The sequence below is a fragment of the Diospyros lotus genome, chromosome 13 (assembly GCF_014633365.1).
Source record: "Diospyros lotus cultivar Yz01 chromosome 13, ASM1463336v1, whole genome shotgun sequence".
NCBI lineage: Eukaryota > Viridiplantae > Streptophyta > Magnoliopsida > Ericales > Ebenaceae > Diospyros > Diospyros lotus.
This window is the reverse complement of record NC_068350.1, coordinates 12,647,856-12,665,255: the sequence shown is the minus strand read 5'-3', so window position 1 is coordinate 12,665,255 and position 17,400 is coordinate 12,647,856. Positions and strand designations below refer to the sequence as shown.

The following is a 17,400-nucleotide window of genomic DNA, read 5'->3' as shown; positions in this document are numbered from 1 at the left end:
ATAATTATTACACATATTTTTTATATAAATAATCAAACACTCTTAATTTTTCTATGAAAAAATATATAAGATACAAATATTTAAAACTTCTTTGTATGGAATTCATTTTTTAAGAGGTTGGTGTGGTTTTTGTTTTCTAAGTAATCATTATCTAGAAGTAAATTCTAGATAATGCAATTAAACATACCTTTAGATCTAATTAATATTTAGTTAATTTATTTTAAATTAATTATAATTTAATTAACAACAAAAAATATTGAAATAAAAAAATATAAACCATAAAACATTACCATATATTTTTTTTATTATTATTCTGGATGCGAGTTTCATTAGACTAATCTCCAGGAGTTAGTGATCTTCTCCCCTGATGCATCCCCCAAGTAAACTTAAATGTAGATATAACCTATACAAGTTCAAAATTGACTCTTAATATTATCGCATCTCCTTAGAATCAATTGTTTTAGCGTTTTCATGTTGTCCTTCCCAGTAGTACTCAATCTTTTTAAGACACCAGTGAAATTTGAACTCCTGACGCTCACGATAACCATCTCCAACTTTGCCGCCGCCACCATATCTATTTTTAAGTGGAAGAAGGCATTTGCACAAATAACTAATGTGGACTGGAAGGTGAGTGCATGCTTAGCTTACAACTTTAAAATAGAGAAGGACCTGAATAAACCGCCCACAAGTGTTGAGGATCAGTTCAGAGTGGGGCCACCGCATATGAAATACACAATTGAATTGGTTCCAAATTCCAATGGGAAGTTCAGGAGCATATACTGAGCATGAGCAAAGCTTCAAAAATTATTCCACTCCTATGAAAAGAATATCCAGTCAGAGGCATCTCATCTCATCTCCATTGCAATTGCTTGCCCAATTCAAATACCAAGTTACTGTATAAAACTATATATACTGTAATTGTATATGCCCACGTATATCTATTTATATTTTCGCATCTTCCGCTCTACTTTTTCAATCTCTCTGTCTCTCTGTTTCCTCATCTCCCCCCTCTTCTACTTCTTCATATCTGCATCTAGGAAGACAACCCATTAGCCTTTTTGGCAGAAAGCTTCAATCTCTGCTTTGTAGGGACTCCTGATTTGGGCCTTCGTTGCAGCAACCAAGATGACCATTACGGAGTTCAGGGATGAAGAGGGAAGCCCTCCTCTTCTACTGGAATCGGATTTCGGTTCCCGTCCTCGCCGCATCGCTCTCTTTGTTGAGCCCTCTCCTTTCGCGTGAGTACCCCCAATTTTATGTTGTCAATGAATTCTACGAGAGTCTTTACGGCAACCCATTTGGCCTTTCTTTTTTGTTTTGCTTTCTTGCTGATTTTTTCCCCCCCAAGAATTAATGAGTTTTGAGTGTTGGATTGGTTGCATATTTCGGGTTTTCTTATGGTACTTTGGCCATGACATATTTCGGGTTTTTTGTGTGCCATCAGTATTTGAAAGATGAACTATGATAGAAGGTCTTGTGTTTTGCAGCTTTCATTCAAAAACCTCTATAGTTCTATTGCTTGACTTACATTCCAGCTTTTCTTGAAATGGAATGTAGTTCTGAAATTGGTTGATCTTGCCAGTGACATTTAGTGTCTCTATTATATACGCAATTGGGCAAAAATTTAGGGCATTGAGTTTTGTGAATATACATGCAAGACTGAAAATTTGTCCTTGTTGCTTAAGCACTTGACAGAAATTAGAATTAAATTAAAATTAACAGACATTTGGAACGTTGTTAGTACTAGTATGTCAGGCTCGGATTTGACAAAAGAATTCCTCCCGAATTGAGGAGGAAACGCAGGCGGGAAAACGATTGAGAAGGGAAAAATAGGGAGAGCGAGTTCTAAAATCAGAGAGAGAGAGAGAAATGAGAACAAACTAGAGAAAGGGAGGGAAAGGAAATTGTGGAATAATCCTCACATGATTCCCCATCCTCGACCAGCTCTTATTTAAGCAAGATACAAGTGGGCGCGGTAGTAACTAACTGCCCAGCGCGCGCCTACTTGAGGAATTTGAATTATTCCTCTACCTACAGTTACAATACTGCCCCCCAAGCTATTCTAATGTCTCATATACCCTCGGCCTATGACAATTGCCCCCCCCCTTAAAGTATTTCTTGACCTCAAGAAATTAGAGGAGGCCGGAACTTCTTGGAAATCGCTGTAGGAGGTCGGGAAGATACTCCCATGTCGTGTTGTCCGGGTGGAGGTGTGACCACTGGACTAGAACTTGAGTCACTGGAGCAGTATCAGTGTATATGACACGTTTGTCCAACACTGCCAAGGGTTCTCCGGTGTCTTCTATGGTCTCCAGCGGGGCGGGTAGTGTGTGGCCCGTGAGCTCCGTAGGTCTGATTGATTTTTTTAAGAGCGAGACGTGGAAGATGGGGTGCAATCCCACTCCGTCCGGCAGCTGCAGGCGATAAGCCACTGGTCCCACTTTAGCTAGAATTTTGAATGGTCCGTAGAACTTGGGGTTGAGTTTAGATGTTGGTCCTTTGCAAAACAAGTGCTGTTGGAATCTTCTGACCTTGAGATAAACCTCTTCTCCTTCTTCAAACTGCCTTTCCGTTCTGTGCTTATCGGCCTGTTGTTTCATGTGCTGGCTAGCTAGGGTCAATTCTTGCTTGATTGTGTGGAGAGCTTCTTGCCTTTCCTTCAGGTAGAGGTCGGCCGCGGTTTCGGTGGGGGAGTACTGCATTACTGCCGGAATAATAGGAGGTAAATACCAGAACAGAGCTTCAAATGGGGTTCGTTTGTGTGCTGTATGGTAATTGGTGTTATACCACCACTGTGCCAAGGCTACCCAACGACTCCAGCTGCGAGGTTTGGAGATACAAAGACATCGTAGATAGGTTTCCAAGCACTGGTTAACTCTTTCGGTCTGTCCATCCGTTTCAGGATGGTAAGTCGAAGATAGGTGTAGTTTGATGCCCATCCCCTGAACTAAAGTCTTCCAGAATTGGCTGGTGAAGACCTTGTCACGATCAGACACCACCGCCTTGGGTAAACCATGAATCTTAAAGACCGTATCCATCAATTTCCTAGCTACTTTAGCTGCTGTGAACGGATGGGCCAAGGTAAGGAAGTGGCTGAATTTGGTTAGTTTGTCTACTACCACTAATAGAGTGTCTGCACCCTCAGATTTTGGTAAGCCTTCCACAAAGTCCATCGAAATCAATTCCCAAGCTTGTGAAGGAATTTCCAGCGGTTGAAGGAGGCTCGGGTAGGGTATTTGTTCATGTTTGCACCTCTGACATGTACTGCATGTCATCACAAACCTGTTCACGTCTCGTTTTAGCCCCTTCCAGTAGAAAAGTTGTCTGACCCGCTGGTAGGTGACGTTGAGCCCGGAGTGATCCCCAATGGGCGAGTCATGCAAACTCTGTAGGATCTTTTGTTTCAACTGAGTGTCATCCCCAATAATTACTCTGTTTTGAAATCTCAGAAGTCCCCCTTTTAACTGATAGTTTGGATCAGATGTGGTACTGACTGCCAGCTTGGTGAGTAAATCCTGGATCCATGGAGTCTGGTCGTAGCTGTGGGCAATTTCCTGCACCCAATCCGGAACTAACGTTGAAATGGCACAGCAAGAGGCTGAGCCTTCCCTTCTAGACAGAGCATCAGCTGCTCTGTTCTCTTTCCCTTGCCGGTAAAGGATGACGAAGTCAAAGCCCATGAGTTTTGTAATTCCTTTCCGCTGTAACTGATTATGTACTTGTTGGTGAGATAGGAATTTGAGGCTCTCGTGGTTAGTTTTAATGGTGAATCTCTTGCCCTCCAAGTAATACCTCCATTTTTCCACCGCCATTAGAACAACCAATAGCTCTTTGTCATAGATGCTGAGACCCAGGTGACATGGAGCCAATGATTGACTTAGGTAAGCCACAGGTCGTCCTTCTTGGCTAAGCACAGCCCCTACTCCAGTATCACATGCATCCGTTTCTAGGATAAATTCCTTAGAAAAATCCAGTAGGGCCAATGTTGGGGCCTGAGTCATGGCTGCCTTGAGAGATTCAAAAGATTCCTCTGCTTCCGGGCCCCAATGGAAACTGTTCTTCTTCAAGAGATTAGTCAGTGCCTTGCTTATCACCCCATAACCTCTTATAAATCTTCTGGAATATCCAGTTAGGCCTAGGAAACCCCTAAGCTCCTTTAATGTCTTTGGTCTTGGCCAATTCTTCATTGCTTCAATTTTGTGTGGATCGGTGCTCACCCCCTGTCCTGAAATAATATGGCCCAAGTACTCCACCTTTTCTTCTGCAAATGAGCATTTAGTCCTCTTCACATATAGTTTATGAAATCTAAGGATCTGAAATGCCAGTTTTAGGTGGGTGAGGTGTTGTGCTAGGGTGGAGCTATATATGAGGATATCATCAAAGAATACCAAGACAAATTTGCGCAAATATGGAGCCAAAATGTGGTTCATCAATGCTTGGAATGTGGCTGGAGCATTGGTTAAGCCAAAGGGCATTACCAAGAATTCGTAATGCCCTTGATGGGTTCTAAAAGCGGTCTTAGGGCAGTCTAGGGGATTCATGCGGATTTGATGGTAACCGGAGGTTAAGTCTAGTTTAGAAAATATGGATGCTCCAGTTAATTCATCCAACATGTCTTCAATGATGGGAATAGGGAATTGGTTCTTGATTGTTAGGGAGTTAAGCTGCATATAATCTACACAAAATCTCCATGATCCATCATTTTTCTTTACTAAGAGGACTGGTGAAGCATAGGGGCTTTGGCTAGGTTGTACAAGGTTTTTGGTTAGCATTTCGTGTATCAGTTTCTCTATTTCTGCCTTTTGTATGGGGGAGTATCGATAAGCCTTCAAGTTAACCGGTTCACTGTTGGGTTTAAGGTGAATGGAGTGGTCAAGTATTCGATGGGGTGGAAGGGACTGGGGAGTGGCAAACAGATCCTCAAATTCCGTTAATAAATCGTGAATAGGACTAAGAGTAAGTACCTGGCCATTCAAGGTTAATAGCAACTTGTCACTGTGAGGAACATGTGGTGGACTTCCTGCCAGCGTTTTCCCGACTTCCACAGCATAGATGGAGTGTAGTTGTCCCACGGTGGTACTCCCTTGATCCAACAATTTTTGGATTCTCTTCCTAAACACCACCTTACATTCTCCCACTTCCTGATTACCGTGAAGGGTTACTTGTTGTCCTTCCCAATTAAATGTGACCTTCAAAGTGTTGAAATCAAACACCAACAGACTCACGGTTTTCATCCAATCAACCCCCAACACCACATGACACCCTCCCAGTTTGAGTATCCGCAGATCAGCCGAGAACTCTTGCCCACTCATTACCCATTTGAATCCCCTGCACCTTAATTGACTGACCATTTTAGTTTCGTTGGCTATTAGTACTGAGAGAGGGGGTGTTTCCTGAAGATTGCACTGCAAGCTGTAGGCAGTGGTTTCAAGGAAACTATGAGTGCTGCCACTGTCAATCAACACCACTAGGCTTCTTTTGCGGACCATTCCCTTCACCTTAATGACTCTACCAGCTGCCTGTCCTTGGAGAGCATGCATGGAGATTTCACCTCCTTCATTCCCTTCCAACTTATCCTCCTCCTCCTCTGTTCCTACTTCCTCGTTTTCTCCTTCTTCCTGTCCCTCCATGGTGAGGAGAAGTTTCTTGCACTGATGGCCCGGCCCATACTTCTCTCCACAGCGGAAACATAAACCTAATTGTCTCTTCTGGTCTACCGATAAATTCTTGGGCGGTACGGTAGGCTGACTGGTCCTTCCCAAGGATCCCCCTCTCTGACCATAGAATGTGTTACCCCTAGTATACGTTCCCACGTTGTGATCCTCTCGATTGGTTTTGGATGACAGCCTATGCCTCCTGGCAAAGGCCTCCATCGATAGCTCATGCAAGCGAGCTTGTTCAGTTGCTTGGGCCACTGTGGTGGGGAACAACATCTTAACCGTAGGCCTAATTAGCTCCTCCAAACCGCTAATAAAGCTCGAGACAAAATACTCTTCATCCAAATATGGATGAGACAATGATAGTAAGGCCCTCAATTCCTCAAATCTGGTTTGATAGTCCTCCACCGTGCCTTTTTGTTTCAATTTGTTGAACTCCTCAATGACATCCGACCGGTTTTTTCCCCCAAACCTTCGACACAACTGACTAACAAACTCCGGCTAACTCAAATCCCCTCTTCCATGACTCCACGTTTGGAACCAAGCATCTGCTACATCGTTTAAGTTGGCAGCAGCCAAACATACCTTATCCCCTTCAGCTACGCGATACTGGTAGAATACCCGTTCACACCTGCGTACCCACCATCTCGGTCTTTCACGATCGAAAACGGGAATCTCCATTCGTGGACCAGGATGGGATGGATTGGTTCCCCCCTGGACCCGGTAATTCATACCTTCGCCGAATTCAGCTGGATCTCCACCACCTCTTGGATCCGGTTGTCTTGGACGGAACGTCGGGGAAGTCAGGATTGGTGCGGAAGGCGGTCTGGGAGGGAAATCCGTTGACAAGCTGACGTTCGGTTGCCTTGCAAACATGTTCAAGGCGGCCGTGAGCTGCTGGCTGAGTCCCGCAAATTCTTCCCGGATGCCATTCACCGCGCGATCCAGCGATTCCGTGTATTCCGATCTACTCCTATGGATCTCCTCCTGCGCGTGCCTTATTCCCAATTCCATCGTCTCCAGCCTCTCGTCCACTTGCTCCTAGTGGTGACGCAATCCAATTTCGATTGCATCCAGCCGGCTCTCCAATTGTTTAGCGAGCATTCCATCTGCCATTACCTCTCCAGGTCTTGGCTCTGATACCAAGTGTCAGGCTCGGATCTGGCAAAAGAATTCCTCCCGAATTGAGGAGGAAACGCAGGCGGGAAAACGATTGAGAAGGGAAAAATAGGGAGAGCGAGTTCTAGAATCAGAGAGAGAGAAACGAGAACAAACTAGAGAAAGGGAGGGAAAGGAAATTGTGGAATAATCCTCACATGATTCCCCATCCTCGACCAGCTCTTATTTAAGCAAGATACAAGTGGGCGCGGCAGTAACTAACTGCCCAGCGTGCGCCTGCTTGAGGAATTTGAATTATTCCTCTACCTACAGTTACAATACTGCCCCCCAAGCTATTCTAATGTCTCATATACCCTCGGCCTATGACATAGTACTAGCTGCTTTTCTTGATGTATAACCTCATTAGAAGTAGATGGACACCTTGCACCTCTGGTTTCATTCATTGTAGTAGAAAACATTGGACAGTCTCAGAACAAAAAATTAACAATAAAAAGGAAAAGAAACTAAACACAAACAAAGAAAAGGAAGATGGAGTGGTGACTGTACATGCATTGGAGTAAGCCTTACCCCTTTTGTTATTTCAAGTGGATTCTAGATAACCCAATCTTATACTTGATGTGTATGAATTTAATGGCTGGTGGAAAATGTAGCCACTTAATGGACACATCTTTCTAAATAACATGTCGTTGCCCATTTCAAGACCAAGACAGTCAAATTAAACTTTGATTCATGTATAGAAAAATCTTGTTGACATTGTCCTCATGAGCTAACTGTAGTCATTTACATGTAATTTTTCCAATGTTCACATGCTCAAACTGAAAAGAGTTGAAATATTTAGTGGAAACAGAATCACCAGCCTTGCATTTTTCATCATTATATATGAACATGGAATTTTGTGGCTTATTTGTGAAACTGCTTAGCTTTGTTGATATTCATTGACTCCTTTATGCATTTTATTGAATTGGCAGATATGTGTCTGGGTATAAAAATCGGTTCCAGAATTTTATTAAATATTTGCGGGAAATGGGAGATGAGGTACGTTCTTTCCTTCTACAATGGTTTAAGTTGAAGTATTGATGTCTAGGCGAAGAGCCTTTTAATTTTTTACCATGAAATATGCATCAAACTCAGCCTCTTTCAGGTTCAGCACATTCACAAGCTTGAGTTGAACTTGTGGGATATTCTTGGTTTTCCAGGCTAAGTTCAGCTAAAGAAGTTCAAGCTTTCTGGTTTCAGATTTGATTGGCAGTGATAACTTTTGTCCTTGACCTTTAACCCATGTCAATTAACAAACAAAATCAAACTCTTCAATGATTGAGCTCAACCTATCTTAGTCTAAGGGTGAATCACTGTTAATATTTTTGTAGCCGCTAGTGATTCTGCTGTATGAACTGGTTGTTCTATTATTTTACTTTGGTAATGCTGTCAAGGAGCTTATATTGTGTGGATTAATAATTGTAACTTGTCAATGCCTCTGGGAAGATACTATTGTTTTGACATGTATCAAATATATGAACTATTATTTCTTTCAGCTAGAATTTTGAACTATTATTTTGGCTTAGTTTCCACAAAATTCACACGATTAACTGTATTGGGTATGTTGGTTTTAGGTGATGGTCATTACAACTCATGAAGGAGTGCCTCAGGAATTTTATGGAGCAAAATTGATTGGATCTCAAAGGTCATAATTTCAAAATACTTCTTGTCATTACATTTCTTTGAACTTTCTTGTTTTCACTTCCGTTATATAAGATTATATCATTAGATACGAACTTGCATCTTCACCTATGTTCTCAAGTCAAAACAGAAAGTTCTGTATCTCAACACAATTCTTACAATGCATAGAGTAAAATGTCAAATCCTATGACAAAAATGTACTTAGTTACAGATTCATGGGATTTTTTTTTAGGATATTTGTTCAAGCTTGATAACATAAATATCTTGAATGAGGATGTATAGTTAAGCAAGTGACATCATGGAATATTGCAAAACAATAATGGATATATTAACAACTTTATAATCATTGGTAAAAAGGAAAATAGCCAATTCAGACCCTAAACTTTTTTGATTTTGGTTAAATTCACCCTGAACTTTTTTCTGGCTCAAATTCACCCCTATTGTTTTGAAATAGTTAAGTTTGCCCCCTTGTAATTAACCAAGATCAAGTTGATCTTTACCTCTTCCCATTTGACTAACTCTAGTTACCATGTTTAGGAGGGAGCCAATTTGGCCCCTGAATTTTTTGATTTTGGTCAATTTAGCCCCTAAACTTATTTTTCTCAAATTCACCCCTAAACTTTTGGAAATGGTTAATATCTCACTTGTGACTAATGGAGACCTAGTTGGCCATTACCTCTTCCATTTGACTGACATGCCCATGTCAGTAGCCACACAAGACTCAGCTGCAACTGAGAATTATACAATTCCTAGAATACCCTGAATCACTACAACAACAACAACAACAACAACAACATATCCAATCTTTATCCCACTATGTGGGGTCGGCTACATGAATTCTAGACTTCCATGTATTTCTATCTTTTGTCATATCTTCATTGAGATCCATACACTTCATATCAAACTTTAAATACCCTGAATCACTAAATGACCAAATTAAGAATTACCAAAGAATGATTAGGGTTGAAGAAAAAAGAAAGGCTGGAAGAACAAGGCTAAATCTTAGGCTGGGGTTGTAGAGATTGGTTATCAGTGCAAAACTCACTCAATTAATGGAAGATACTGCAGGATTTGAAGGAGTGCAGACTGCCAGCCTGCTAGGGAAGTCTATATTTAAGAGATTTTCTGTGTTTTGACGCATTAAGGAAAGGGTTGGAAAAAGGTTGTGCCCTGATTATAAAGCTGGATGGGTGTTTCTTGAGGGTTTGTGCAAGGATCAACCAATTCACTCCAAGGCCTAAATTAACCCCCCCCCCCCCCCCCCCCAAAAAAAAAGTTCAGGGGCCAAATTGGCCTTTTATTTTCCCCTAAACATGGGTCTCCGTTAATCACAAGGGCAAAGTTAACCATTTCAAAAGTTAAGAGGTGAATTTGAGCCAAAAAAAAAATAGTTTAGGGTCTAACAACAACAACAATAACATATCCAGCCTTTATCCCACTATGTGGGGTCGGCTACATGAATTCTAGACTTCCATGTATTTTTGTCTTTTGTCATATCCTCATTTAGATCCATATATTTCATATCAAATTTTAATGTCTCTCCCAAAGTCTTCTTGGGTCTACCTCTATCTCTTTTTGTGGTTTAGGGTCTAATTTGACCAAAATTGAAAAGTCCAAGGCTGAATTGGCCTCTTTCCCAAAAAAAAAGAGTGAAATAAATGAATAGGTGCTCAATGATGTTACAGGCTTTGGGTTATACTTTGTTTAATTTGGGTTTCAATACAATTTCATCAGATTTTGGTCAATTTTACTTGTATTCTTGTTACTTAGTTTGCTGCCTCCTCCCTGTAATATATATATATATATATTGTCTGTATGCTTCCTTTATGTAATATTTTTTACCAATAATCTTTTGAACATTTTCAGATTCTATGATCCCCCTTCCATTCTCATTGTTATTACAACTGCAATGCTAGATCTTTTGGGTCTTGAAACCACTTATCTTGTGTGCATTTAGCATAGAACAAGACCAACTACAACAATCAAGTCATAATCCCAGGTGGTGGGATCAACTATATGAGTTATCTAATAAACTCTGATTGTGGTCATATCTTCTGTAAGATCATTATATATCATATCATCTCTGAGGGTTTCTCACCAAATTTTCTTTATTTGGCTTTCATCTTTTGTGCTACTGCTACATACTTATTCCATTTCGTCCACTTGCTTCACAAGTGTGTTTATTAGTCTTCTTCTCATATGTCTAGACCATCTTAATTGTGTCTCTCTCATCTTATTTTTATTAGGCACTCCTCTAATCTTATTACAGATAAATTTAATTTTTAATTCTTTCTTTTCTTGTATAGGTCTCATCCACTGTACATTTCATTTCTGTTATGCTCATTTCGTGCATGTGAATGCTGTTACTTAGTGGACTTAGCATGTTAAAGGATTATATTTCCCACATAAATTTTTGGGGTATTTGTCTTGTGATTTTAACTAGTTAAATCAGGAATAATATGCAATTTTTTATACTTGTTGAAGGAAAAAAAATTAATTATATGAGTTTTAAAAGTAACTCTAGGATGCTTTTTCCCTAAAATAATTTATCTTGCTTTATTGTTTATGTTTCACCTGAACCAGTTGACTGTTGAACCACATCAACTATAAACTGGTAGATGGTTTTGCCAATGATCAGGATATGACTGTTGAAAACAACAATTTTTTCTAATGCTTTTCAATTCTCATCGCAGCTTTCCGTTTCCCTGGTACCGGAATGTGCCTCTCTCCTTAGCACTAAGCCCTAGAATAATCTCAGAAGTTGCCCGGTTTAAGCCTGATATAATACATGCATCCTCACCCGGTATTATGGTAATCATTCTATGTGCCATTCTTGTTCTCCCTTGGTTGAATTGCCAGTTCTTCCCTGAAAAAGTTGATGGGAAAACTGTTTCATGTTGCATCACTGAATATTTGTGCTTATATTTTGCAGGTATTTGGTGCCCTTGTTATTGCCAAATTATTATGCATTCCTTTAGTGATGTCCTATCACACTCATGTTCCAGTGTAAGTAGGATTTGAAAATGATTCTCTGGGTAGAGTTCTAGCATGGTTGTCATTTTAGTTAAAGTTATGCTTGGACATATTGTGGGGACAACAAAAGAAACAGAAAAACTAGTGCATGGACATATACTGTTCATGCATGGGCATATTGTATGCTAGTGCGTGCATGGACATATACTGCTGTTCTGTCATTTTGATGCCAGAACTTTTTTTTATGTCAATCTAGTGGTTTGGTTTGAGCTTTTTTTCTCCTTTTTTGGCCTGCAGATACATACCCAGATATACCTTTAGTTGGCTGGTGAAACCGATGTGGTTGGTCATAAGTATGTGAGCTTTCATCTTGCTTCAGTGTAATATGGATTCAAAATTTTCTAATTTGTAAGTTAATAAAATTGAAGCTTTTTTTATTGCCTTAACAGAATTCCTACATACGTTCGCGGATCTTACACTGGTGCCATCAGCTGCCCTTGCTAAGGAGCTTGAAGCAGCTAGGGTAACAGAAGGTGAATAGAAATCAAATTCCCTGCAGATAACTGTGTGGTCCTTCATACCGCTTACTGAACAGAAAAATCACACATTCTGTTTCTTATCATTTTGCAGCTAACAAGATTCGTCTCTGGAATAAGGGTGTTGATTCTGAGTGCTTCCATCCTCGATATTACTCTCATGAAATGAGATTAAGATTAAGGTAATATCTTCTTTCGTTCCATACAATTCCATTGCCATTTGATATGAGTTCACTCCAAATGTTAACATGTTCCACGTGAATCAGCAATGGGGAGCCGGACAAACCCTTGATTGTCCATGTTGGACGACTAGGACTCGAGAAGAGTTTGGACTTACTGAAAAGGTATTACTCTAATATCTGAATTTGAAATGTGTTATATGCTTTTGCAGGTTCGAAAATGAGTGACTAGCAAAAAACAACAATAATCCCAATTTGTGAAACTATTGATAGTCCAAGTTTCTACAGTTGCTTCATAATCCGTGTATGTTCAACCATTGACATTTGATATGCATGAACAGGGTCATGGACAAGATTCCTGAGGCAAGAATTGCTTTTGTTGGAGATGGGCCATACAGGTAATTGACAATCTGGCTGTTATAATTTTTACCACTTGTGGTGAAAGCACCTTTTACAGCATCTAACGATAGAAGGCTCCTCTAAGGAAAGTAGATGGAATGGAAATGAATAGTGAGCTAAAATTGATGTAGTCAAGCATGGTTAGATGGATTTAGTTTCTTGGCCATTGACAAATTTATTCATCCTGGGGCAGGGAGGAGCTGGAGAAGATGTTCCAGGGCATGCCTGCCTCGTTCGCAGGGATGTTAGGAGGGGAGGAGCTCTCCCAGGCATATGCGAGTGGGGATGTTTTTGTAATGCCTTCAGAATCAGAGACGCTCGGTCAAGTTGTCCTGGAGGCCATGTCGTCTGGCCTCCCCGTGGTGGCTGCCCGTGCTGGAGGAGTCATGGATATAATCCCCGAAGACCAGGAGGGCAAAACGGGGTACTGCTTCAACCCTGGAGATGTCGATGACTGCGTGCGCAAATTGAAGCCGCTGTTGTACGACTATGAACTAAGAGAAACCATCGGCAGAGCTGCGCGCGAAGAAATGGAGAAGTGCGATTGGAAGGCAGCCACCCGAACCATACGCAATGAAGATTATAACGCGGCCATCCAGTTCTGGCATAAGAATCGGGCACAGGTACTGAGACCCTTCCAGTGGCTATTCAGGCGGATTTTCCAGGGTTCACCGGAACTTATTAGCTACCAGTGATGTACATATAGGTATCTTTACCAACTCGGGGTTTCCGGCATATTGTTTGTCCTTGGAAGCATATATATTTGCCTTGAAAGAAAGGGCTTCTGGGATGTCTGTACAATGGAATGCATATAGATATTTTTATCAACTCGATCGGGTTTCTGGCAAATACACATACCTTGGAAGCAAAGCAAAGCATCTATATTTGCCTTGAAAGAAAGGCCTACTGTGGGATGTCTGCACAATGAAATGCTTCTTGTTTGTATAATATTTGAAGACTGTAATCATTTGCTGTGTTTCGCACTTCTTAGGGTCATAGAAAATCCAAGTCAACAATTCTCAATTCATTTGGATGTATATATAGTTAATAAACTGGGGAAATTTATCAATTTAATATTTATTGTGTTGTGTTGTATTGTATTAAATTGTGGATTTCGAGCAAAGAATTACAGGATTCGCTTACTACTAGTAGTGGTGCTGTGCTTGATTTCGAATTATTTTAGTAAATAAGTTCAATTAAATACGTTCTTCTTGTTGTCATCCAAATCCAAGACCACAAGCCAAGCGTGTATATAAATGCAACATTTCTATTCTTGCCAACTGATAAAAATCTTATAAGATGGGCATTGGGCAAGGAAAAATAAAATGGATGGACGGATGGTTGAGATTCACTCATCGTCATCAAGCCGCATTCCACGTGAGGTCAACCACTCACGTGGTAAATGCAAGCTCTTCGGTCTTCCCTGCAAATTAAAAGACTAATTCCACATTAATTACAACCAACACCCAACACAACACTGGTACACAAGCCATTTCTCCCTGGCCCCACCCCACCCTAACTCAACTCGACAATCACCACTGATGCCCCATCAAGACACGTATTGCATGAACTCCACGTCATTTTCTAGGCCCGCCATGGTCTCCGGCGCCAAGACCACCTCCAAGTCCACGCTCCCACCCCCGTCCCGCCCGGGAAAGGCTGATATCTTGCCGTCGAATTTGTTGGCCTTGCCGCTCCGGACGGCCAAAGGTCGTCCCCACCCGAAATCATTGTCGTACATAGGGAATCTGGGCGAGCTGCCCATGGTGATTGATGCACCGTCGAAGTTGCCTAGCGGGAATAACCGGGGGTTACTTTCCCAATCCTGCACCCCCCGGCGCACCGTGGCGGCGTCGTGCGCAACCACGTTCTGGTGCAGCCGATCCGCGCCCCAGTGCAGGTCCCGAGACAGGAGCTCCCCGATTGAAGCAACGGTCGGGATGCTTTGGATCGCGTTCCCGAAGTACAGCGGCTCGAGCCGCGGCTCGAGCCGGTGTCGACAGTTCACCGCCATCCGGAACGTCGTCGTTTTGCTGCCGTCCAGCTTCCTGGCTCGAGTCACTGACCGCCACAGCTGCCCGCAGAGCGACTGGAAGGACGAAATCTCGTCCGTCCGATTTACCGCCCCGTTTGCCTTCCCGTTAGCTCCGTTAACGGCTCTCCAGCCGTCGTTACTCTCCTTCCCGAGAATTTCGGTATTGACCCGCTTTCTGTTCGCTTTTAGTTTCAGTTTCAGAATTGATTCTCGGCTGAAATGGAAGATTCTCTCGCGCAACGGCTCGTCGCCCGCGAAAGTGGCCGACGGCCCGCCCGCCGGCAGAGGCAGAACAGCCGGCGAGTTGAAAACCGTGTCGCGGGAGAAGTGCGGGGATTTAGAGATCTTCTTGTCGCCCCTACAGACCTCGGCGAAGGTGTTGAAGAAGTTCCAGAAGGAGGTGCCGTCGGTGACGGAGTGGTTGACGGTGCATCCGATGAAAACGCCGTCGGCGAGCTCGGTGACCTGCACGCCGGCGAGAGGCATGTGGTGGCCGGCGTAGCTGAGAGTATTGTCGAAAACGAAGAACTCCTTGAAGCAGCTGGGGACGTCTGCGCCGGGCGCGAGAATGCTGGCGACGAAGAGGTGTTTGGCCTTGGCGTGGACGAATTCGACGCCGGCGTCATTACAGACGATGTGGACGTGGCCGGCGGCGTCGGTGGAGAGGCGGCCTGCGAGGGGCGGGAAGAAAGAGAGCGTGGCGGCGAGAGAGCGTTTAAGGAGAGGGATGAGGGAGTCAGGGGGGAGAGGCGGGGAGGAAAGCAGGACGCCTTTTTGGATGTAATGGCAGGAGAGCATGGGGAGGTCGGAGACAGAGAGCTTGAGGGTGGTTTTAATTATGGGGGAATTGCGGTCGGGAAGGATGGTGCATTTGGAGGATATTGTGACGGAAGAAGATGGCATTTTGGAATGGGTTTTTCTGCAAATTGGGAGTGATCCCCCGATCGATGGATAAGTAATGATGATGATTTAGTATTAGTAGCAGTAGTAGTAGTAGTAGTGATGGAGAGATATGGTATGGAGGTATACATATATATATGTATATATAGGTGAAGGCCACGAAGTTGGATTCATGCACGCGGGACAGTTGTTTCGTGGAAGTTGCAACTCTTTTTCAACTGTTATTCTCTCTCTCCCTCTCTTTCCTTTTATATATATATATATATATATAAATAGATATTTAAAAACAACAGCGACAGCAACAGCATAATAATAATAATAATAATAATAATTTAATAATGGTATATATTATTAATTTTTAATTCCAATAATAGCATGAAGTAATTAGAGAGGCTATGAAATATCTCCCTAATCCCAATCCAAATCCATCAAAATATCATAATTTTATTTTACAAATATCATATTATATTATATTGGACAAAAAAGAGAGAGAAAAAATAAAAAAAGGACAGGTCCTATCCTCGCTCCTAGATATTCTAGTAGTGGGACCCAAAAAGGAACATTCATTAGCCTAGCCGCATAGTTATATTTATTTTCAAATTATCCATAAATTAATATTTGGTACACGTATTTAATGGAATCACATATTTCCTTTTCAAATACATGCAATACAATTGAAGCACGAAGAAGACACAGAGGATAAAAACGTGTGTCTTTAAGTAAATTCGTAAATACTTCGTCACGACAACCTGTTTTATTAATTTTTTTTAATAATAAATTAGCAATTACGTTGATTTTGAAACTTTTTAAGGAAAAAAAACAGCGTACGGTGTCGGACCACTCTGACCTCCAGTTTCTGTGAGAGAGAGAGAGAGAGAGACGCAGTGACAGTCCTAAGAATCAGTTCCCCCACTTCCTACTATTATTATTATTGCTCTTATTATTATTATTATTTCTTTTAATTTCATATCCTCACATGTCTAGATTCTCTCTAATCGCACCCTTCTTTCTCTTGTTTAAGGAAGACAAATTTGCTGACATTTACTAAATTTGTCTTCATTCTTTTTTTATTTTTAAAATTAATATTCTTTTTATTTTAATTATTTTAATTAAAATACCCTCATATTTATATTTTTATATCCTTTTCACCTCATTTTATTTTTTTTTATTTTTCTCTATTTCAATGACAAACTCAACCGTGACCAAAAACTCTTTCCCCATCCCCATTCTCTCTTTCTTGAACGCCTAACAATGACATGAAAACACAATGGGATTCCAATCCAAAGATTTCTTAGAGGAAGGAGAAGGAAAAGGTAATAGTGACAATGATAATCTTCAAAGAACACGATGATGATATATCTCTCCCTTTATCAATTTAATTTTCTTTCATTCTTTCTATCCCTCTCTCTCTTTCTTTCATTTAAAGATGAATGTTGTAATATTTTATATATTTCTTTGTAAATTTAGAATACGAATGGTTGCGAGTTTCAATCAAAAACCCAATTTTCGATTAGACATGAAAAGAAGGAGATGGGAGGAGAGAGGAAAAGAATGGGAAGAAAAAAAAATAAAAAAGAAGAGAAAGAGATCGTAGTGATTGGTTCAAAAATGATGAACAAAATGATTCATTCAAAGAGTTTGTTTCAATGAAAAGAGGTACATGCCATTTTAAAAAATGAGTGTAATTTAGACATTTCTCAAGAGTTTTTATAAATTTCACTATGATGCTTAATTGCCTATTTTTAACTAAATCATAATGCTTATTTTTTTGTAAAATCGCTCACAGGAAATATGGTGATAATTAGACACTTTTTCAAAAATACATGTATATGAAATTAAAAAATAAAATTAAAATATTGAATATGTACATGTAAAATAAAATAAAAAATATTGAAATTAATAATATCACTATTGCCACCTGGGTA

The 17,400-nt window shown here is 41.0% G+C and overlaps 2 protein-coding genes across 3 annotated transcripts; one reads left to right on the top strand and one right to left on the bottom strand.

The window, feature by feature from the left end:
- Nucleotides 1-667: 667 nt before the first annotated feature.
- Nucleotides 668-13,697, top strand: LOC127788766 (sulfoquinovosyl transferase SQD2-like). 2 transcript variants are annotated; one of them, XM_052317368.1, is made up of 12 exons: nt 668-889; nt 1,090-1,238; nt 7,745-7,811; nt 8,387-8,457; nt 11,147-11,264; nt 11,386-11,459; nt 11,724-11,779; nt 11,855-11,959; nt 12,057-12,144; nt 12,229-12,306; nt 12,483-12,539; nt 12,734-13,697. In XM_052317368.1, the coding sequence occupies exons 1-12, from the start codon at nt 758-760 to the stop codon at nt 13,233-13,235; spliced, it is 1,497 nt and encodes a 498-aa protein (XP_052173328.1). In that variant the 5' UTR covers nt 668-757; the 3' UTR covers nt 13,236-13,697. The 2 variants fall into 2 exon arrangements, with proteins under 2 accessions (XP_052173328.1, XP_052173329.1); XM_052317369.1 differs by having other exon boundaries at nt 669-889; nt 11,876-11,959; nt 12,734-13,695.
- Nucleotides 13,698-13,789: 92 nt separating this feature from the next.
- Nucleotides 13,790-15,599, bottom strand: LOC127788767 (uncharacterized acetyltransferase At3g50280). The gene has a single exon (XM_052317371.1). The coding sequence runs from the start codon at nt 15,476-15,478 to the stop codon at nt 14,090-14,092; it is 1,389 nt and encodes a 462-aa protein (XP_052173331.1). The 5' UTR covers nt 15,479-15,599; the 3' UTR covers nt 13,790-14,089.
- Between the last annotated feature and the right edge of the window lie 1,801 nt (nt 15,600-17,400).

What these genes read in the sequence shown, in the direction of transcription:
- LOC127788766 (XM_052317368.1), top strand. Translation starts at nt 758, where the DNA reads ATGGGAAGTTCAGGAGCATATACTGAGCATGAGCAAAGCTTCAAAAAT. An exon ending in ACCGATGTGGTTGGTCATAA is followed by an intron (nt 11,780 to 11,854) that starts GTATGTGAGCTT and finishes ATAAAATTGAAG; the next exon opens with CTTTTTTTATTGCCTTAACA. An exon ending in AGTTTGGACTTACTGAAAAG is followed by an intron (nt 12,307 to 12,482) that starts GTATTACTCTAA and finishes ATGCATGAACAG; the next exon opens with GGTCATGGACAAGATTCCTG.
- LOC127788767 (XM_052317371.1), bottom strand. Translation starts at nt 15,478, where the DNA reads ATGCCATCTTCTTCCGTCACAATATCCTCCAAATGCACCATCCTTCCC.